At 53.7% G+C, this 22,217-nt stretch overlaps 6 protein-coding genes across 6 annotated transcripts; 2 read left to right on the forward strand and 4 right to left on the reverse strand.

The window, feature by feature from the left end:
- Positions 1-983: 983 nt before the first annotated feature.
- PG997_004244 (uncharacterized protein) lies at positions 984-2,066 on the forward strand (the record flags this gene model as incomplete). Its single annotated transcript, XM_066808559.1, has 4 exons — positions 984-1,119; positions 1,331-1,409; positions 1,490-1,600; positions 1,679-2,066. 4 exons carry the CDS (start codon positions 984-986, stop codon positions 2,064-2,066), a joined length of 714 nt encoding a protein of 237 aa, XP_066672177.1.
- A 274-nt stretch (positions 2,067-2,340) lies between these two features.
- PG997_004245 (general substrate transporter) lies at positions 2,341-4,317 on the reverse strand (the record flags this gene model as incomplete). Its single annotated transcript, XM_066808560.1, has 6 exons — positions 2,341-2,672; positions 2,770-2,873; positions 2,929-3,220; positions 3,291-3,919; positions 3,982-4,230; positions 4,304-4,317. 6 exons carry the CDS (start codon positions 4,315-4,317, stop codon positions 2,341-2,343), a joined length of 1,620 nt encoding a protein of 539 aa, XP_066672178.1.
- Positions 4,318-6,849: 2,532 nt separating this feature from the next.
- PG997_004246 (uncharacterized protein) lies at positions 6,850-9,998 on the reverse strand (the record flags this gene model as incomplete). Its single annotated transcript, XM_066808561.1, has 5 exons — positions 6,850-7,956; positions 8,011-8,173; positions 8,222-8,328; positions 8,380-9,246; positions 9,324-9,998. 5 exons carry the CDS (start codon positions 9,996-9,998, stop codon positions 6,850-6,852), a joined length of 2,919 nt encoding a protein of 972 aa, XP_066672179.1.
- A 1,482-nt stretch (positions 9,999-11,480) lies between these two features.
- Positions 11,481-13,680, reverse strand: PG997_004247 (uncharacterized protein; the record flags this gene model as incomplete). The annotated part of the gene is made up of 3 exons (XM_066808562.1): positions 11,481-11,947; positions 11,992-13,506; positions 13,590-13,680. The coding sequence occupies 3 exons, from the start codon at positions 13,678-13,680 to the stop codon at positions 11,481-11,483; spliced, it is 2,073 nt and encodes a 690-aa protein (XP_066672180.1).
- Positions 13,681-16,341: 2,661 nt separating this feature from the next.
- On the forward strand, positions 16,342-17,531 carry PG997_004248 (uncharacterized protein; the record flags this gene model as incomplete). Its single annotated transcript, XM_066808563.1, has 6 exons — positions 16,342-16,384; positions 16,748-16,767; positions 16,837-16,871; positions 16,931-17,105; positions 17,167-17,329; positions 17,383-17,531. 6 exons carry the CDS (start codon positions 16,342-16,344, stop codon positions 17,529-17,531), a joined length of 585 nt encoding a protein of 194 aa, XP_066672181.1.
- A 950-nt stretch (positions 17,532-18,481) lies between these two features.
- Positions 18,482-21,882, reverse strand: PG997_004249 (DDHD domain-containing protein; the record flags this gene model as incomplete). Its single annotated transcript, XM_066808564.1, has 7 exons — positions 18,482-18,679; positions 18,759-19,765; positions 19,833-20,071; positions 20,125-20,554; positions 20,609-20,713; positions 20,852-21,497; positions 21,583-21,882. 7 exons carry the CDS (start codon positions 21,880-21,882, stop codon positions 18,482-18,484), a joined length of 2,925 nt encoding a protein of 974 aa, XP_066672182.1.
- Between the last annotated feature and the right edge of the window lie 335 nt (positions 21,883-22,217).

The raw sequence follows: 22,217 nt of genomic DNA on the forward strand, positions 1-22,217 counted from the left end.
GGACTACGTGCCGCCAACCTACCCGCACGGGCCCCAGTTCCGGCCCGTGGCGACGTACGTGGGCGGGCGATAGCATCGATCTCAAGCCGCCGCCGCGGGACTTTGTGTATGGTGCCAACCTGGCCAGCTCAGTCAGGTACGACACTTGGCACAAGGTAGGGATGGGGCAGATCCAGGCGGGGCCAGCTGTAATGAAAATAAGCGAGAGGGCTAGAGGATGTATGTGCGCCTCATCTTGGTAGCGGACAGATGCAGAGCAGACCCGACACTTTTCCGGTTGTGTAGTTTATCGGTGTCTCCTTTTGCTACAAGCCCATCCATCTGGTCGTGCAGAAGGATCGGCCAAAAGCTGGATTATGCGTCCTTGCTGCGAGATTGATACGTCGCATTGGAATCCATCGGAAGCGGGTCCTTTTTGGGAAGCTTCTCTTCTCTCGCAGGGCGAAGAACTGGAGATTGCCAGGCTTTGATCGATGGCTAGTGTTGATGTATAACACACGACCTATAGGGTGAACATTGGCTTACTTCATTTGCATAACCTCAGGCCGGCATCTGATGGGCCATCTTGAAACGTCAAACAACCACCGATTATGTACAGAGTCTGCCAGCCTTTGCCGCTCGCTTCTGCTCCTTCTGCATTCATTCCCACCATCCGTCCTTGGTGCCGGGGCTGGATGGAAACCCCTGCATGATGGGGTTTTATGGAGCACGGCCAATCCCTGGTAACATTACGATGCGACCAAGCGAGAGCCCAAAAAATGATCGACCCTTTCGACACTTCTCACTGGCATTTGGGGGCTAAACCCGAGAGATGCTCGGCACGCCAATTACATGGATTATTGATGATGGTGATGGGGATGGGGACTGCAAGAAGACCCCGTGGACATACTCGGCATAAAGACCCGGCGACTGCTTCGAAAGAAAGGAAGAACCCCCCGGGTCCATCATCTCTTCCTGACTTGCAGCGTTTACCGTCTCCAAAGATGCGTTTCTCCAGCTTCACGGTCTACCTCACGACCGCCAGCGCCACAGCCGGCGTCGGTGCCGCTCCCGTTATTGAAACCCGCAATGTCATCGGCCACGATGCCGTCGTTGGTTTCCCCGAGACCGTCCCCAGTGGTGCCCTTGGCGATGCCTGGTAAGAACAAAAAAACCACCTTCTGACAACCCTCCCTATGATGCCGCTAACTAATATTTTGCAGTAAGAATCTCCGTCTTTGCTCTCTCGCCCTTTCTCGTGTGGCCGAGACACGCCGTCGCCTGCATGGATAGAAAATAATGCACGCGCATCGACTTCCAGCAGAATCCAAATGTTGACCTCTGAAAACAGATATGAAATTCAAGCCTTGGTTGCTGGTAGAGAATGGCTGTGACCCGTATCCCGCCGTGGACGCTTCTGGAAACACCGGGTATGCTTGACTAAAGAAATCATCGCGACCCAAATAAGGCCGTTTCAAAACCGTGTTTCTAACAGATTTGCAATGTCCAGTGGCGGCCTCAACCCGTCCGGCGGTTCCAGCTCGCAATGCGATAACAGCCCCGGACAAGTCTACGCCCGCGGGGCCGAGTACGGTTCCCGCTTCGGCATCATGTACTCTTGGTAGGTCGTCGTTGTGACTGGCACCCTCCTCCTACTCCGTCCATGTCCCCCCTAGTGCTGACTCACGGGTCATGATAGGTACATGCCCAAGGACTCCCCCTCGACCGGCCTGGGCCACCGCCACGACTGGGAGGGCGTCGTAGTCTGGACCGACAACCCCAGCACCACCGCCAACCCCCAAGTCCTGGGCGTGTCGACTTCGGGCCACGGGGAATGGACCACCGTCACCGGCAGCGCCATGCCGCTGGACGGAGGCGCCCGCCCCAAGATCCGCTACTTCAGCACCTGGCCCGTGAACCACCAGCTCGGCACCACCGACAAACGGGGCGGGGAGCAGCCCCTGGTCGCCTGGGAGAGCCTGACCGAGGCCGCCCGCGACGCGCTCCAGAACACCGACTTTGGCAGTGCGAATGTGCCTTTCAAGGATCCCAACTTCATGGACAATCTAAAGGGTGCATCGTTCTGATTTCCGCTTCCGAGACTGGAACGACGGTTGCTTGGACAGAGCTCTCACATGTTGGCATATAATGTTTTATGTACGCCTCAGGTCGCTAAAGGCATAATTTAGATGCAAGATTGATATATCCTTGATGTATACATCTGAACTGAGATTTATTTTATATATACATGGAAAAAATCTGGCCGCCTTGATACGAAATTGTCTCCTGCAGCCCAGCCCGGCTTGGCTGAGTCGCGGTTCGATGCCAGCACAAATGCTCCTCCTCCTGCTGCCAACACTCTTATACGGTGTCGATCCTCGTACCGGCCGTCTTGTTGTCGTCCGAGACGCTGTCGATGTGGTCCGTGGCGGGATCGCTGCCCTTCTCCGAGGTCTCGATCTCGTCGCGCTGCTCGCGCGTGACGTATCCCGGCGGCACCCACTTGTGCGAGGCCCACGGCTTCAGATTCTCCGTGCTGTACATGAGGTCGACGTGCTCCAAGCTCAGCGCCCGCGACTCGAACAGGAAAAACCAGACGAGCAGCGCGGCCGCGATGTTGGTGCCGACGAAGACGAAGCCATAGGCGTACGAAATGCCGCTGGTGGCCAGAGGGGTCAGGAAGGAGATCATGACTGGAAGAGGGGTCTTAGTTAGCTACGATTCCTTATATCCAAATAGGACATGGCCATGGACGTCTTTTTTCATCGTCAGGGGAGGAGTAATACTTACAATTTCCAAGCCAGTTTCCAGCAGTCGCGAAGGAAGCTTGCTTAGCCCGCGTTCGGACTGGGAAGCTTTCGCCAATGACGACCCAGGCCATAGGTCCCCAAGTACTATTGGTGCATGTTAGGAAACAGTTGACTATGTTCGTGGACGGGAAGAACTTACCCTGCAAAGGAAGCGATGTACATGCAAGCCGAGACAATCATGACAATACCGGAAACCTTGTTTGCCTCCGGGGGCAGGGCAGTGCCGATAGCGGCGAAGATCAACAGCCATGCAGCTTGCCAGAGGGCGCCCAGGAAAAGAGGCCAGCGGCGACCGTACTTCTCGACAACATACAAACCATAGAAGGTCATGACCACGTTCACAGCGCCAAGAATGAGCTGTGTCTGGATGGGGTCGGCAATGCCCGCACTCTTGAAGATGGTGGCGCCATAATAGAAGAAGTAGTTGACGCCTTGAAACATGGTTGGTTAGCCTCTCGTCACAGATTCGAAGTACTGGCTGCGGGGGTAGTAGACGCTTACCTGTCCATTGTTGAAGGAACTGGATGAGGAATCCCAGCACGGTACGGTAGAGGATCTTGGGGAGACCGGAGGACCCTGTGAAGCATTCTGCCCAGGTTCCTTTGCCTGTGCGAGACTCTTTCTCGATGACATCGTACATCTCCTTCAGGTCGTTTTCTACAAACTGGTTGTTGGGGTCGTCCTTGACGCCGCGAAGCCTAGCCATGGCAATACGGGCACCATCCCAGTCATTCCGGCTGGCAAGCCAGCGCGGGGATTCGGGGACGAGCAACACCCCCAAGCCGAGGGGGATGGAGAAGAGGATACCCAGACCGATGACGATGCGCCACGAAGCCTCCGACTCCTGGATGTTGCGTACACCGTAGTTGATGATGTTGGAAATCAGGATACCGATGGTAATCATCAGCTGGTAGGAGGCGACGACAGCTCCACGGATCTCTTTAGGGGAACATTCCGACTGGAACATGGGGACGCCGATGGAGAGGTTGCCAACACCCAGACCGCCGACAAACCGACCCATCATCATATGAACCCAGCTGTCCATGGCTGTGATCTGGATGATGTTGCCGATGATGTAGATGCAGACGCCGAAGCTCAAGCTTCTTCTGCGACCCCACCAGTCCGCCGTGCTGTATTGTTGTTAGTATGGAGCGCAAGCTCGCGAGGTCTGTATACTGCCGGGACGACTTACTATGCGCCAGACAGGGCACCGATCAGAGTTCCTATGCTCATCAGAGAAACTAGGAGGGACTGGATGATTGGGACCCAGCCCATGGTGCCATCGGGCTGCCGTTGGCCGAAGCGGTTGATGAAGTCTGTGAACAACAGCATGCCCGAAATTTGACCAGTGTCGTAGCCGAAGAGGAAACCTCCCAGGGAGGTCACGGCTCCCAGGAAGATGGCCTCGACACCACAGTCGGCGCCATTGACGCGGATAGATCTGCAAAATGCGTCAGTAACAGTGCTGAGGCGAGGGTACAGTAGGCTATGGTGGGTTTTTTTTTCTCGCGTACTTCTTGCCAAGCATGTTGCCGCACTCAGGTCGATCTCATTGGTTCTCTCGAGGGCTGAAGCAGTTTTTGAGGGGGTGATATCAAGAAGCAGTGAAGGCACAGCAGACTTGGTCGGGGGAAGAGCCGAGTTTAAGAAGAGACGGGGAGAAGCAGAGAAGAGAGAAGCGAGGTAGGCATGAGGGCAGAGGTGAAAGGCCATGATGATCTTGACCCAAAGCGCCATATCGAAGTGCTTATGTACTGCTTCGATTCGGGCCTTCTCGACTGGAGATGGGGATATCCAAGACCTGGAGTGACGTTGCCCCAGGCCTGGGGAAGCCGACCAGCTGGGTGGGCAGCCAGCTGAGCGAAAGCTGGGTAAGCAGCTGGGAGGGCAGGTCGTCCAGGCGGTGGTTTCTTGGTTGCGGCTCCTTGGGTCTCCTTGGGGCCCCTTTGTCGGCGTCACTAACAGAAGTATGGGGCCTCTCTGGGGCGCGCTTCCTGGGGGGTAGTTCCCGCCAAGGCCGGCTAGACAAGAAATTCCAAGCAGGCAGTTTTCCTCTCGTCTCGAGCCGTGGGGTGCGCATGACAGATGACGGGGAGCGATGCTGCCCTGTTTACCGGGAGCATTCGGGCATGCCAAGTTTGCGTTTGCCAGTGGTGGTCGTCGGGCAGTCGAGGTTGCATTGCTTGCCGGGTGCCACGAGTGTTTGGTTGTCGATGCTGCCCAGATTGCGATTCCCCGGGCTGTGTAAACGGCCCTTTTTGTTTTATCTGGAGTACCAACAGTAAGATGCAGCCCCGATAATTACCCACCCCCGACGCGGAGAGAGCAAGATGCCTCCATACGTCTCCAGAAAGCCTCCATAATAGCTGAGGTCCGAGAGGAGATTGGGGAGAGCAGCAGATAGATCGTCTTGCCTGGTTCCAGATCGAGTTGGCCAAAGTCTATTCCTGACGTAGTTGTTGCTTGTTGTAGCTTTGTCTGTCGCCCATCCCGCCCGCTCTCTCCAGCAACAGGTCTGGCTAGGATGCGAGTAAGTGAAAAGTTGGTATGATATGCGTGCATGTATGAGAGAATTTTTTCCGGCTGCCGTCCTTCGCCAAACGCGCCGGCCGCTCCCAATTCGACCCAATTTCGTCTCGGGCCATTTTGGGACTCGCTGAATCACGTCGCGGCCTTGGCTTCATCAAATTGAGTTCCACCGAGGCCACGGACCAAGAGCCGCTTCCTCATACTGGTACTTGGCAGAATACCACCGGGATTTCCGGCTCACGCGACAACAAGCCTAGCGACAGCTCGCAAACATTCCACCATCGTCGTCTTTGGCAATTCTAGAATCCTTCTAGACCTGCCTGGCGACGTTTCCCAAAGGGCATGTAGGGCGGATACAACATGGCAGGCAATGCACCGACGCTTGGGGTTGGGATTACGGGGATGCTGACAACAAACGATAACAACCATCGTCCCACGGAGTCGGTGAAAAATTGCTATTAAAAGGGGGACGGGGAAGACGGGTCGTCTCGTGTAGGCCCGGTGAGTCGGCCGATAGTACCATTCGAGCATCGAGGTACACCATACACTGGTACTGACAGAAAAATCCCCTTCGAACTCATGACCATGGTCCGTGGCCGTTTCTCGTTTCTCGTTTCTCGCTTCTCGCTTCTCATTTCTCATTCTTCTTTCTCGGTGTAGGCCGGTGTAGGCGAGTCCTAATCGTAGGATTCGCGGTGAGTACCTAGGTAGTGAATCATCCAACATCAGCCATGAAACAGCACCATCCGCATGATTCCTCAGAGCCAAGGCACCAACACCGGCTTACCCTGACTTTTAGATTGCCTTTGGAGACGTCCATAAACTTGAAATCGCATGGTGCGACTGTCATCGCGTGCCTGTCTAGCTTTCTTTACCTTGACAGTCCTAGTCTCCCGTCACTCTATTCCAAGTCGCCGCCTTACCGATGGAGATAGGAGAGGTTAGTAGGCACCAAGGTGCACCTAATGCATCTATCTACTTGATCGCGTCGCCGATCCCGCATCACAACTTGGCCAAGTACAGCTAGCAGCCGGAGGAACCAGAACCAGGGCATGGGCATGGGAGAAATAGTGTCTATTAGGTTCATGAATGACTTTTCTAAATTTACAACGGAGGTCGTGGCATGTCGTGCGGGTTCTCGTCCAACTGGCCCAGCAGGAGCGCCGCCGCTTAACGCCAAAGAACCTGCAAAAGAAACACCGTTCCCATGCTGGCCCCCTTCGAAAAGTGACTTTGTGCACGACGTATTTTCCTCACGTCTATTGGCATATGCACCCCTCCCTCCCCACGCTTGTGTATCCGAGAACATGCCCTCCTCTCGCAAAGCTGTAGAATTCCCTGAACCATTTTTCTGTTGCCAATGCGGCTGAATGCTTAATGCAAAGCATCCCGCTTGAGTACATCGTTAAATGTCGTAAATATGCTTGAAACTAGCAGGGGCTCGCGTGTGCGGCCCTGTCCCTAGCACCCGAAGTTTGACCTCTTTTTTTTTTTTGGTTTCCACCAGATTCACACCACCGGCATGGCTTTCTTAGATTCGCTGGTAGAAGAGTAGATACGCAACCTTATCCTTGATACTGTCGCGTACTTGCTTCCCCTTAGCTGGAGCTGGAGCTGCCGCTGCCGCTGCTGCGGTCCCGCTGCCATTCACCACGCTGCTCCATTTCTTGGCGCCGCTTGCTGGAGTGGTGACCTTGTTCCAGCCCTCATCATCCCCGACCTCATCGTCACCAATACCTTCGAATCTGTTGCCAGAGGCGCCAGAAGCTGTATCGCGCTTGTGATCAGATCGCAAATCCTCCTTGGCCGCATCCTCCTCGTGGCCACCCTCGGCAACGTCTTCGCTCCTCACGCGGCGGAGAATAGTATCGTCGATCCGAATCCACTCTCGGCCGTCCTGACGCCTCACGTCGACGGTGTAGTGGCCACCGCTGGCGTTCTTCCCATGATGGTATACTGCTGCAATAAGACGGTATTTCGGGAGCCCTGTTCCTTCGGCCAACATCGCATTCCTCTTTTGCCGCGTAAAGACCTCTTTTGGAAGTTCTAGATCGAGTGGGTAGCCAATCTTCTTCCATATCTTCACGGTGCCGGTGCCTTGGGCATCGAACTGGAACCGTTTCAAGTGCAAGATCAGCACTGGCGGCAGAGATTCAATGAAAACCTGCTTAGTTATGGGAACGTCCGGCCCCCTTGGCGAGCCAAAGTCTCCATGGAGAGTTTCCGATCGTGACAGGTTTTTCAGCGCGTCAACTATGTTCCGGACTTGAGGAGACCCAATATCGAGCTGCAGTGGCTGGTAGGCTTCAAAGTTCACCGAGTCTTTAAGACCAGGGACTTTCAGTTCCGAACGCAGCTCGCCACCAAATATTTTGGTAATCGGAGATGAGGAAACCTGTTGGCCAGAAGAACGTGTGATGGCTGCCCGTTGCTTGGGGCCAACCTCCAGCCAGTCACTCGACGAATCTGCAGTGCCAGTGGGTGATGACATGTCTATTGACGTAGTAGCCGAAGAGCCAGCGGCGGCAGCCGTTGCACTTGCGGGGACTGGGAACCGTTTCATCACCTCCTTGCATTCCTCTTGAAGAGATTCCAGGAGGAAACCAAGAAACTCTTCGGCATCCTGCTGGTGGCCGCGCTAGAGTGACAATGTAAGCTTTGAGTGCCAGCCGGGACAAGAAAGCAGACTTACTCGCATGCTCGCGAATCGTGGGAGCTTTCTTATAGCATCGTACACGAATTCCGGCGTGAAAGGCTCTCCATATTGCTCCAACTCTTCACTCTTCAATCGCATTCGCAGTTGGTCCACGGAGCCTGCAGAATCAATCACCTTGAACTCCCGCGTGAACATAATCCTGCTAACCGTCAGAATGAGACATCGGAATCGCCCAATAGTTACTCACATGGCATCAACCAGGGGTGTTTCGCTTTTGAAACTATATGCTGCTTTCTTGCTGACCTGGTCCAGAAAGTCGTAAAAGGGGGTACAGAAAATAAGGACTTGAAGAACCTGCGACCAAAGTCAGATTTGAGAATCCTATAATAGCAAAGAATAACTTACGGAATTCATATAACACATGTTACCAGTGTTAATAAGACCCCTGGGCTCGAGGAACGCCACCTTTTGGCCATTGCCAACACGGAACTGTGCTAGAGCTTCAGCCAGAGAACTCGCGTTTGTTTTGGTAAAAGTGCCGGTAACTGCAGTACTGTTGCCGTTGGCCTCCCCGTCATCGGCTGATCCGCTAGCTGCCGGTTCCGTGACAGTCTGTGGCCCCGGGTTGGCCGCCGCAGCCGGACTTGCGCCCGAGAACAACCCAGTCCATAGCTTTGGCTTCACTGGTGCAGGCGCTGCAGTCGGTTGAGACTCCTTTGCCGGGGAATCTGTTGATGGCACAACGGGCGCTTCCGCAGTAGGCTGCTGGCCTGCTGTGAGTGTTTTATCTGCGGCAGGCCGATCGTTGCAAGAGGTGTCCTTGGGCTCCTTTGTGACTGGCTTAGCAGCTTTTGGCAAGACCGGCACCGCTGGAGCTGCTGCTCGTGGTACGGGTTTTGCCACCTTGGTGGGGGTTGCACCGGTGGCTGCGGGCGCTTGAGCGGCCTGCGTCGAGGAGGGTGTAGTGCTACAAGCTGGTTTTGCGGCTTCTGAGGGCAGGTCCTGTGTCGAAGGAACCTCGGGCCTACTCGCAGACGCTACCGACGCAGTGGATGATAGCCCAGCTGTAGTGCTTCTGAGAGTAGGGGTTTCCGGAATCGATGGGTCCGTAACCGTCTCGGAACCGGTCGGCTCGACCAACGTCTCGTTGCCGCCTTGGTGGTTGGTAGGAAGCCTGACATTGCTCGCGTCTGTCGTCACTATTTTCCGCCTCCTTCTCGATCTTGCCGCTCGCGTAGGGAATGGGAGGTCGGGACGGGATAACCATGGCAACTATTGGCATAAGTCAGCGTGTGTAAAACATGAGGATACTGTACAACCCGCGCGGGTATCGCAGGCTGTTAACTTACAGGAGCTCTGAAAGGTGCTTTCGCAACCTCTACCTCAGGCTGAGGCGGCGGCGGCGGCGGCGGCGGCGATACTTGTGTGTGGGGTGTGGACGGAGTCAATGGCGGTTGGGCTATGACTTGAGGCGAGTGGGTAGATGAAGGCGTCTGAGAGATCGGCGCAGGCAGTGGAGGTGGGGCTGCGGCGTAGATAGGCGGCGTCGAGATTGCGGGAGATAGCTGTTGCGGGAGTGGCCGCGAATAAGCCTGAGGGGGCGGGTGGTGTTGCATACTCGAGGACACGATAGGAGGATACTGCTGATGCATAGCCGGAGGGGACCGCGCCGGGTAGGCCGAGTGATGCGGCACGTATGGCGAAGCGGGCATGGCGCTGTTCTGGTAGTAATGAGGCATTTGCTGGGGATAATAGCTGGTGGCGTACGGATTCATCGGAGAGCTGTAGTACATGTGGGAGGCGCCGTTGTGGTGTTGCTGGTGATAGAACGGAGGCTGGTGAGAAGGCTGGTGCTGGTGCTGGTGCTGGTGGGCAGGAAAGTGCTGAGGCGGGCGGCGTCGCGGAACATTGCCAGCGGCAGGCACATGTCCCATCTCGACCGGGCCTCGTCCTCCTGGTCCTCCTGGTCCTCCGCCAACACCTCCAGGCATGGGCTGCCCAGCCGGCAGATGACTACCGTTCATCTTGCCGGCTTGGGGTCGATAGAAGCAGTGGCTAGGTGCCCACTGCCTCTGCTGCGCTTCCTAGAGAAAGAGGACCGTCGCGTGTTCGCTTTTGGGGGCAAGGATTTCACCAAGAGCCGGAGATGGCGTCGCACGGGGATGGTGAAGAAGTATAGCGTAACGCCGTTGGTGTTGGAAATTGGGTTCACGTGGTGTGCGGTGGTTTCCAGGCCGAGAAATTGTCTTTGTCGTTGGTTGCGAAGTAAGTGGCCGCAAAGAGAAGCTTCCCTCGCGCGCCAAAGCCCGGTACTGGTCCTGCTGGTCCTGGTGCGGTGCCACGGCCCCAGAAAGCAAAAGGGCTGTGCGTCACGTTTATTTTTTTGGTCGGGTTTTTTTTCTCTCTATCAAAGTATATGTAAGCAGCTCCGATCCACTTCCGGAACCAGCACACTTGAGCCAGCTAAGAAACAACACATACAGTGCCAGGTAGATAGGTAGCTCAAAGGGTCCATGAGGATTACAGTCGACCTTGGGGGCGTCAAAGGCACGAGAATCGACGTATGCAAAATTGGCAGGAGGAGAAGCAAGTGGCTTTTGCTTCTTCTACCTCATAACTAGACTGGACGGCTAACTAAGTGGTGGAAGTGGCGATCTGGACGACGCTGAAGAGAAGGACAAAAAACATCCAGTCGAGAGTTAGCAAAGCACCAGCACCGGCACCGGCACCGGCACCGGGCATCGGCCAGTCGGGTCAGCTCAATTCGATCAATCAATCAAGGTCCTGGCAGGTCGCGATACAAGTGGAAACAAGCTTATGTACCTATTCAGTAGCCTCCAATCAAGCCGACCACGCATCCAACAAATCAATGATATATTCGTCCCATTCTATTATTGGGCCCGGTCCGCATTGGGGACGGCTCCGATACGTACTTCACGTCCAGCACAGTTCCAGTTCCCGAAACATCCCATCAATCCTGTCAGGCACAGACATGGATACATCAGTAGGTATATTGCATACGGCAGTAGTACAAGACTTCCTTGGAGCAACCCAGCCAGGTCGAATCGATGCGCCAGAGATAACCCTGAAAAAACGCGCAGAGCATTCCGGAACCATCTTGTATCCAATCCTTGACGAAACCGAGTTTCCATCTGCAAAAAATCTTCCCTGCATATGCTGTACGTGCGGCAACATCTATCATGTTTTACCATGCTTCCGGCTCAACCAGCCACAGACTGGACAAGCCGATCTGGGCAGAGTCTTTGACAGATTTTGTAAACCACTTTTCTAAGTTCCGACCTGTACCCCTTACAGGGGTTAATCTGACAACCTGGACAAACAGGCTCGAGACGTGTGCCTGCACGTTGTTCACCAGCCGCATTCACTCGTCCCTAAACAGCCATCTTCCTGTTTGATTAGGCTTCATCGCCTCCCGGTAACGCTCCTCAACTCTTTCCCTCTGCATCGCCGCTGTCAGCTGATTATCTTTGTCCAGCTGTTGTGTACTAGGAAAATCGACATTGAAATACCCAGGGGGTGCTGGCCCGGGGAACACGGTAACGATGCCCTTTTCCAAACTCATTAGCATTCTGTTGTGTCTTGGCTTTCAGCCACAGAGCTTCTTTTTCGTCTTCGCTCATGGACGCAAGCCTCCACGCTTCGTCGCCGAGCCAACTTTCAAGAAGTGACTGGAATGCAATAGCCCCCGTCTCCAGTCTCTGGCCACGAGCTTGGCCACGGTAGCCAGGTGCGCAGCACTCTTCCTTCACACAGCCCGGCAAACAAAGGCGGTCCTCCTTATTTCGCACAACTTCGCTGAAAGCGTAGTCGAGACCGTCGTTATGTTTGGGGTTGATTTTGAAGTCCTCCAGCCTGAGGCTCCATTGCGGATGATCTCGTAATCGCAGCGAGTCTTTGCGGTAACGCTTTGATCTTTCGCCGGTACCTGGTGCTTTCTGCATTGGTTGGATTGCTGTGAACGTCCGCTTCAAGTTCTTGCTTGAAGGTGTTTCAGACAGCACCGCCACTCTGTCCACAGTGTTCCGTCCCTCATTTCCAAGCGGTGTTGTCCGTGTCGAAGTCGAGGGATTGAGAACCCTATCGGCCGTGGCTTCTCAGGCAGAGTACCGCGCGAGGGGCGGATAGCCTGTTTCTCTGGCGAAGCTGTTTTCAGTAATGAATCCAGACGCCCAGTACCAAGAAAGGTCGGTCCCGGTCTTTCAGTAGTGTCATTACGATTATCATCCCCATCCTCAGCAAGGCTTGCTATACCTCCAAGGAGAGTCGTGTTTCCATCATCGGGAGCAGAGACTACAGATTTGTCTGATAGAGGCCCGGCCCGTCTTTGTACATGGGCACTCATAGATACATGTTTGGTGGCAGGTGGGCTTGCGTCTGAGGTAAGATCGTGAGGCGATTCCGTAATGTCCTGAAGATTATCTTCCGGTATATAGACTCTAGCCGAAGTTGTTGCTGCCCCGGCTTGACGAGCGTTTCTACTCGGAGTAGACAACAGATTTTCGCCATCATCAAAATCAATGCTCTCGTGTGGTACAAAATGGCGTTGCTCGTCCATAACAGCAGGATCAGACCCCTCCTCAGTCTTCACCCTTGTGACAGCAGAACCATTGTTGGTCGACTTATCCTCATGTCTTCGCTTGCGAACAGGGCGCTCGGACACCACAACGGGAGTATCTGAGGAAGGCTCGCTCTTGATTGGGGCATCCAGAAATTTGCAACCACGCGTGTCGGACATTGGAGGCAAACCCGGCTCCTCCACTGCTTGGCCACCACCATGGTTGTCGGTTTCAATTCTTCCATTCAGCCCAATGTGGGATTTGCCGAATCGAAGCAAGTCATTGTTGTTGCGTTGGACCGACGGTTCAGTTGATGGAGAATACCGTATGCGAAGGGCTTCCGGGGCTTCAGCAACATCGGGAACACGAGGATCTGGAGAATTGGGATTCGTGTCCGAGGTGAAAGAGGAGTCCAGAGCGACGTTATTAGTCGCGACAGCCAATTCCTCCTTTAGTCGTTTGATTAAGCCCTTCCTCCTTTCGGCGCATTCCTTCTGCTTTGTAGCATATTCCTTCCAACTGTGCGTTGTTTTTGTACGCTCTCTCAATTCCGACTGAAGCTTCTCGTTGGCTTGGACCAGATCCGCAGTCTGGCTGCGTAATCGTTTGTACTTCCCATCTAGTATCCCGTATTCTGTAGCCTGCTCGTGATGGCTCAGACCCGTAAAGTCCGCATGCTCATTCTTAATGGACTTCCGGACGTTTACAGAAACAGGCGTTAGAGGAACTCGGGTATTTCCGCTGGGAGGTCGAGAGAATCGCGATTTGCTAGGACTTGTGTTTTCTTGACCTGGGGCATCTGAACGGTCTTGTTGGAGGGATCGCTTCAGCTGTGCAAGCTCCTCCTTGAGCGCCTTGTTCTGCTGTTCTAGCCGATCAACATTTGCTGCTCTAACCCGTAGGGTTTGTAATTCGGCATCAAGCTCGGCCTTCTTGTGGTTCTCAGCTTCGACGGCTGACAGTGCCAAGGTGAGTATTAGTACATGGCCATCCACAGTAAGTATCCAGGTTGTGTTGAGTTGAGAACACCACACTCACAATCCTTAAAGTCTTTCTCAATACGGCTGCAGACTTGGGTAAAGGCCTGGAACAGCGCAGGTTTGCCTGTGTCTTCAAACCAGCTCTCCATCGTATCTACGGCGACGGGGAACCTTACGCATAATAGCACCGAGCCAGGTTGCTGCCAAGTCCCGAGCAACAGTACGTTAGATTTGTCGTTGTCGGAACCATATCAAGATGTGAGCGATGAAGTCAGCGAGGAAGTTGACTTTGAATTGACGCGTTGTCAAGGACCGGTACGCGACATCAAAACCGACCCGCTTTTTGTGCCACTTACACTAAAGAACGTGCCTAATTAGTTTCTGCCTGCTTGTGGACAATAGTACGGCCACGCATAATCAGAGGGAAAACTTCTGGTAAAAATCAGGTGTATGAGATATTGACTTCATAGGACCCTCCAAGTCGGATATTTTGGATACCTTGTGTAGAACAATGGTAAATCAGGTCGGGCCTACAGTAAGTATGAGCTAGCTTATTGGTACACGAACAAAACAATCCTCGTGATTAGGTAGGTCCATACATACATGTCGGTAACTAATGACATCGGATATGTACTTGCAGCACTAATTTGGAGAAATGGCAGCACGGATATTCGGTTCCAGCGCGAGTCATAACTCTCCAGATCTATCAATGATAGGCTCTCCCTAATGTTCGCATTCTGGAAGTGCTATCATTATATTGCATGCATTGGCTTCCTACTTGCTTTTGAAGAGTTCTATTGGTCAAGATACCAATAAGAGACATTGAATCAAAGATGGAATTGCCGCAGCTGGGACTCCCCCGTCGTTCAATGTTGGCAGACAACCATCTTTGCTGAACTTGAAACTTCTGAATCATCCATCAATATATCTTGGTGGTTGGAAATGCGCACTGCCAGCGATGGCGGATGTTTTAAGGCTCGTAGGCGCCCCGGCCAAGCTTCGGGTCTAGTTCCGGGCTGAGCTCCGAGTCTAGCTCCGAGGGGTTGATTTCTGGGATTTCTGGGTCCTGGGTGGCAGATCAAGGATGGCACAGAGCACACTCGGGAGTGGTGATTGGAGTCGAACGTGCTACTACTCTTGATGTACCTAATGATGTATGTAGGTAAGTATGTTAGGCAGGTATTTGATATATCTAGAGAGAATAAGTAATCCATGACCCAACGATGCACGTTTCTCTTGTTTTGTAACCAGTCTCTACGGCATGTACTGTCGAATGTATGCAGTGATGTGTTGGGTACATTCGCCTTTATATCACCCCCTTCTCCGCGCCCGTTTGAAATTTTCCACCTGCGCTGGCTGGATGGCCCTTTGGGAGAGTAGTAATAGAGCCGCCGGCATCCCTGTCCTTCCCAATCCGGCAAGTTGGCGGAAGCAGCGAAAACTCGGCTGGGCTCACGCGGCTTGCACGACGTAATACTCAGGTGGTATGCATGTAGCCCTGGGTGCCACCACCTGCTGCTTTCACCTCGACTAGCGCACGTCCCACTCCCTCTTCCTTACCCTTACATCAGGTTCTTGGATCTGATCCGTTTCTCCCCCTCAAAATTCGAAACCACGACGTAGTACTTGCAGGGAAGCCAAGACCCAGCAACCGCGACTCTGCGCTAGGCCGTCCCTACCTTATTGGGTCCTGGACCAACCAGCAGGCAGGAAGACGAGACAAGGTCAGCGGGCATTGCAGAAAGTCGAGGGCGAGACTAGACTTGGCCTGGCCTGGACGTGGACGGTGGACTGGACTTTTCCAAAATGCAATGCCCACAATCCACACGCTCTGACCCCAATTGCCCAAGCACATGGGAAAAGTGAAATCGGCAGAATAATAATAAAAATCATCGTCGAGTTTTTCCAGGTCTATACCGCCCTTTCCCGCCCCCTCCAAAACCCAATTCACAAATATCTTTTTGCGTGCATCGACTTTTCTCGCTCCCTGGAAGAATAGTCCGCCCGTCCGTCCGTCGTATACAGAATTTTCCCTACGCTCGGAGACTCCCATACTTCTCGACACGCTCTTCCCCAGATCTTGACCTCTTCGACCCGTCAAGCCACATTCCCCGATCCAAGAAGTCATCAGGTGAGTTTTGTCTGTCTTTCGCAATGTTGGCCGCTGTGGCCCATCTATTCATCATGTCGTGTGTCGTTTGCCTCTTTCTCGTTCTTGGATGGCGGGCCTGAGTTTTGATGGTTTGCCCCTCTAAACCCCACCTCTGAGCCCGATCCGATAGAGCAACGCAAGCAAGCAGGCAAGCAAGCAGGTACAGATAGTATCTGCTGCTGCTGCTGCTACTGCTCTGTTGCTGTTGCCGTTGCTGTTGCCGTTGCTGCTGCCGTTGCTGTTGCTTGTTGCCCCCCACCATTCATTCGCCGCTCATCTCAATTCATCCCACACCTGGCCAGTCTTCACCATCCACAAACATTAACCTCAACCGTTTGAAAAGCTCCCACTTTCCAACGGCCAACGTTAAAGGTTCGTTGCAGCATTGGGTCACAGAACGAAGGGGGAAAAAGAAAAAAAGAAAAACCCAAACCCCTGCACTTTCCAATTAGTGCCCTTTCCCTTTCCCTTTCCTTGGTCAGCGCCAAACGTACCCTGCAAGTGCCAAGCGTAGAGCGCAAACATATTGCCCCTCCAATACACACACCACCATACTACTACCGGCGCAACCTCGACTGACTTTTCTTCATCAAGTTCACTTCTTGTCAACAACAACCAACACCACACACTCAACCATCTCGACTCAATTTTCAACAAGATGGATTTCGGTGCTCCCCAAGGCGGCCGTGCCTGCTTCAACTGTAAGTTCGACATTTTCCCATGTTCAACCTGCTGCTTCTCTCTTCTCTTTTGGGTTTGCCTGCGCATTCCCACAATGTCCGCGCCAGATCATACCGCCCCATGGAATGGCTGGTTGCGCTCCAAACATCTGCCTTTCTCGTCGCAGCGATTCTGGAGCACCGGATGCCGCGTTGCTGTTGAGTTGTTGATCTTTGCGAATGAACGCCACGACCTCGTTGCAATGCGCATTTCGTCCCCGAGACAGTAGCATTGTTCGTTGGTTGTCGTTGAAATTTTCTTCCTGGGCGACTTTTCGCCTCCGAGTCCCATTTTTGCCCTCCACCATGAAATTCTCGGTATGCTGATTTTGAACATTGCTTTAGGCGGCCAGACTACGCATCAGGTATGGAAGATGCATTGCATCATCTGACTTTATCTCCAGGTGCTCGTACTGACTTGACCATTTGTTCAGGCTCGCGACTGCCCTACTCGTGGCGCTGCTAAGTGGTGAGTCTTTTGCTCATATACCTCTCCCTGTTGGCGTTTACTGACGTAGCTCATCTCAGCTACAACTGCGGCAACGAGGGTCACATCAGCCGTGACTGCCCTGAGGGTCCCAAGGACAGCAGTGCCAAGTCTTGCTACCGATGCGGCCAGACCGGCCACATCAGCCGTGACTGCCCCACCAACGCCGGCTCGGGTGGTCAGGGTGGCCAGGGCGGTGCCACGGAGTGCTACAAGGTAAGGCTGGCCATGCACACTCGCTTCTCCGTACATGAAATGTACTAACTCTCCCTTGTAGTGCGGCAAGATCGGCCACATTGCCCGTAACTGCCCCGATTCCTTCGGTGCTGGTGGCGGTGGCTACAGCGGCGGCGGCTACGGTGGCCAAGGTGGCTACGGCGGTGGCGGCGCTGGCGGTGGCAAGACCTGCTACTCATGCGGTGGCTACGGCCACATGTCTCGTAAGTATCCTTGGTCGTTGAAATATTCCTCGATTTCTAACCCTCGGTTGTAGGTGAGTGCGTCAACGGCAGCAAATGCTACAACTGCGGCGAGAACGGTCACTTCTCTCGTGACTGCCCCAAGGAGTCATCCGGTGGCGAGAAGATTTGCTACAAGTGCCAGCAACCTGGCCACGTCCAGGCTGCGTGCCCCAACAACTAAGGGCCTTGCAGTTGCCCGGGATTGAGGATCGCGTGGTAGGGGAGGAATCCGTTGATGTCGTCGATGAGCCTCTTTGTATACACTGTCTTGTCAACCGCTGGCTATCCCCACGGTTGCCAAACTCGGGTGCGATAGTTGGTCAAGGGCCGTGGGTTCGGCTGTGATACCAACAACAATTTTCTCCTTTTTCCTTGACATGTTTTTTCAAGGCTTTGCGAAACCAGGGTCGGAAAAGGTCTTCTCATCAGCAACGATGGCGTCTGGAAGACTCCAATTTGCTCGGAAACATAGGGTCATGAATGCAATGCTCAACGGCGTTTGAGAATCATCTCGTGCTGTCTTCTGTAGTTTATGGGCCTCATTAGGCTCCAAACTCTGGTGTGACTTGATCTAATAGTGCAATCGAAATGAGCAGAGATATCCCAATTGCAGATATTGCTGTAGATATTCAGCATGCCTTGGTGCCACGTGAATGCTCCCCATCCAACTCCCGCGACATGTTTGCTCAATCATGCTGCCAATCACTCACTTCACTTGCCCCCGTCACATCTCGACATACAGCTGTTCGCCGTGGTTGTTCTTCGTTGGCTTGGTATGCGATGACCATACAAATGAATAGGGAACAACCTTCGGGACTAAGATTTGACATCTTTCGGCGTTGCCGTCCTGCCCCTGTTGGAAAGAAGCTGTGACATAATAAAGTGGCTGACGTCCTCATCCTGCCAATATGCTATATGCGATGCAATCGTATTGATGGGGTTGAAGTCAAGGACGCTCCTATTATTTGGGTTAGCTTGCGAACATCCGACTCAATACAACTCATATCTCAGTCTTCCTGCCATGTTGCCACACGCCGGCGATGATTTCGTCGACTGGTCAACATATCCCCGGCCAACTATCGAAACTAATATTGTGATATGCGAGATGAAGACAAGCAAAACGGGGATAACTTACTCTTGAATGCTGTAGTCCACTCGCCCGTTGCGGTTAAGAGCGCGAACCCTCATCTCCTCACGCCTGATCTTCTGGGCCTTTTGCTCCTCGGCAGCCCAAGCATCGCCTAAAGCCTGGCCCTCCTCAGCTCGGCTCGCGGCTGCCTTGTGCTCTTCGATACGCTTCTTCTGGAACCGCGCGAAGAGCGTCTCAAGCTCGTCATCGATGAGAGTCGCGCCATGTCCGCCACCCCTCAATCGCGTCGTCACCATTGCCTCCCAGGCCTAGGCTGGCACCTGAGGAGGCGGATTGTTGCCGCGCGAGCGCCTTCTTGCGAGCCGCCGTCTTTTCCAATTGCGCCGTGGCATCCGAAATAACACCGCCGCCCGAGATGTTCGTACCGGCGCCAGGGGTGTTGGACTTGGAAGTACTGGCAGATCCTTGTTGCGAGCTGTGGGCCGTCATATTTGCGACTTCCTCGTTGCTTAGGCCCAGACTGCGGTTGAGGATCGAGCTGGCGATGCCTCCGCTGATGCTACTCCAGAGCCCGCTGACACTTTGGCCTACCTTGACGCCGATGCCTGAGAGGCCCTGGGGCGCCACCGAGTTGAAAATGCCCTTCTTCGTATATGGTAGGGCTTGAGGCTTCAGAGCGGACATGGCGGGAGACACCAGAGGTTCCATTCGATATCCGATCGGGTCAGAAGGGTGGAAGATGTTAAAGAGCTGGCCTACCTTTGGGGATGACATCGAGAAAGGCAGACCTGTGATGGCTGAAACTCGCTCAGTAGGGCTCGTGGACATGAAGGTATCTTCCATGAATTCACTGCTTAAGGGGGTTTCCGGAGGCATTGAGCGAGAGCTGTGTCGTGCGGCTATTGTTCGCCCCTTCAGCATCTGAAAGAGGCCGATGGGGGACCCGAGGCAGTAAAAGTCCTCGACGTTGAAATCAAAGGCCAACTCCTTCGAGTCTGGCGAGGTCTCCTGGCGTTCGTTGTTGGAAGGCCAGAATCGTAGAGGATTGCGCAGTTGGTCTGCATCCTTCGCGGGCTCCGTTTGACGGCACAGAAGATCAAACATAATTGCACTCCCGAGCGAGTGGCCTATGATGTGAACCTTCCCCTTAAACTCCGGGTTTCGCTCCAAGAAGAGCTTGTATATGCGGTTCGATTCTGTCAGTACAATCTCCACGATCTGTTCTCGGTATGCTGATTGGTACAAGAGCACATCAAGGGCCAAATCGGATATGAGAGAGCGGGCAAAGGCAACACCCTCCACAGTGATATCCTCCAGCGAGGGATCTACAATATTAATGGTTAGCAGACAGATTTGATATGCACCCGGTGCAAACCCATTGCCGCTACTTACACTCGTCCTCCTCATCGAACGCCCCAGCCGTTGTGAGATCCTGCTCTCCCTTCTTTTCCTTACGCTTCGGAAAATCGAGAAGGTGACGCCAACACACGGGCAACACTTGAACGCGGCAATTTCCAGGACCCTCTCCGAATTCCGAATTGAGGGCGCGAAGATCGGCAGAATGCGAGTACACACCCTTGAGCGTCTTGCGAAGCATATTGACATCGTGGACAAAGTTCACACTCTCCATGCTGCAATAAGTCAGTAATGAAGGGTAGCAGGTGATATTAAGCAAAGGACTTGCCGAAGACCTAGGAGTTGGCCAATGCCGTGGGTAACAAGAACCAGGTGCTCGATCTCACGACCCTGAGTCTCACCGGCTTGGGCGTTATAGTCATCTTGAATCTCTTGCTCCTGCCGCTGGCGGATCTTTTCTTGTTGCTTATCTGGGTCGTCTGCGGTGTCAAGGTAAGATGAAAACTGCTTCTTGAGATGATCCTCGCGGCTTTCGATTTCGGTTGCATCATCTCCGCCGGCAGTATCTTTGTCGGTTGTGGAATCGGCTCTTGAAAGCGGCGGTGCAGACCTGCGTTTGAGAGCCTTTTGTGCCTTCTCACTCAGCGATGAATCAGGTTCAGGCACCTTTGCCGAGGTGCCAGTCGTCGGGGTAGGAGGGCGTTTCTCATCCTTCTTGGCTGTATCTGTGTACCCTCGAACCAGTTTCACGCCGCTCACTGTCAACAGTCAGACTTGTCTCCACGGGGTTAATTAAAGACATTTGTACGTACTGTACCCGCCTCCGGCGAAACGTTGATAAACCGTTGAGGTGACCCATGACAGCATGCTTTCCGATGAGAGCCAAGCAGTCGTAGAGTCTTGGTAAGTGACGATACCTGCGCGCATTGTTAGTCGAGGGTCCTAGTAAACTTCTGCTAAGCTGCTTTGTGTGGGCTGTTGACGAATTGGGAGACGCGAGGCCGAGACTCTATAGGGGTGGGAATACTAATGAGCAGGGAGCCATTGTAACTTACTGTTCATATAGGTGCCAAACAATCGGTAGGTTTGTGGCTGGTGAGCAATCGTCTGCGATGGTATGAGTTTCTGTGTGCTTTCTGCTTGAGATCCTCCCGCTGATGCTGCTGCTCGGAGGTTATCAACTGAAGCTTTAGGGGTAACATCTTTCCGAGTCCCCGAGTTACTACGGGATCGTGTGCTCTTAGGATATGACCAAGGTTTCACTTTGAGATAACCCTCCTCAAGCTGAGCGGCCAGGTTTTCTTCGCAGGGACGGAGTGTTGACCCTTCTTGGTAGAACCAGCTCCCCCGGCGCACATCGTAAACGGGGCCAAGCCAGTACACTGGCGCGAGCTCTCGCACTTCGATATCGACATCGAAGAGGAAATCCTCGTTGACAGGAACGCGAATGCCTTGCGTTTGATCTGGCTGGGACGCATCTATGCTCGTATTAGGCGAATCTGAGGCGGATGTGGCACGGCCACGACGGGATGTGGAACTCGCCGGCTTCTTGGAGGTATGCCTCTCGCGTCGATCTTCGACATCCTCCAAAAGCTTTTGGTAGGCGCCTTCAATGGACCGGGAGTCATTCTTGGTGAAAGCCACAAACTTTTTTGGCGCCGCCGGTTTGGGATCCTCCTTATCCTTCTCTTTTTTATTATTCTTTATAAGTTGTGGTTTTCTTTTTCGGGACCTAGGGTTTCCACGTTAGCCTCGTTGAGTACCCGGATGGTCCAGCAAGACTTACATCCACAGCATGAAACCACATGACATTTAGGTGGGGGCAGTCAGGAGGGTATTTCCTGAGACTCTGTCCGTATATATTGTTGATGCTGTGGTCGTCGGCCTTCTTGGAGGGGTTGGGGGCGGGCATCGGTTTCGGGGGCGGAGGCAGCTCTTTCTCCTTGGGTGTCGGTGTGCTGCTTCGACTCGTGCTTCGACTCGTGTTCCACGGGTTGATGGAGTCAACAGCGCTGGCGAGGTACGACTTTTCCACCTTCTTCTCCCCAAGGTCGCCAGTAGCGCCTGATGCCGGTGCTGGGGCCATTTTATCTGTACGACCACGACCTCCCCATCCGAGCAGGCTGTGTGGATCGATCCTGTATGGGCGTCGTAGGGATGGAAGGATGAAGGGTCGCTGCAGCTGAATTCGGCGACAACCTCCAAAAAGGGTCGGCTGGGTCGCCAATGCGGCGATGCTTTAAGAGTCGGGACTGATGAAGGGCGCTTTGCTCGGCTGAACCAGGCTGTGCGAGGATGATCAAACGGTGGCTAACCGTCAGGGTCACCAATGCTTAGGTGGGAATTCTGGTCGACTCTTCCTCGCGTTAGAGTCAAACGGTGTCAAAGAAAGGAAGAAGAAGGGGAAAAAGGTGCAGATGA

Source organism: Apiospora hydei (assembly GCF_038363865.1).
Source record: "Apiospora hydei strain CBS 114990 chromosome Unknown utg000004l_segment0_segment0, whole genome shotgun sequence".
In the NCBI taxonomy this organism is placed as follows: domain Eukaryota; kingdom Fungi; phylum Ascomycota; class Sordariomycetes; order Amphisphaeriales; family Apiosporaceae; genus Apiospora; species Apiospora hydei.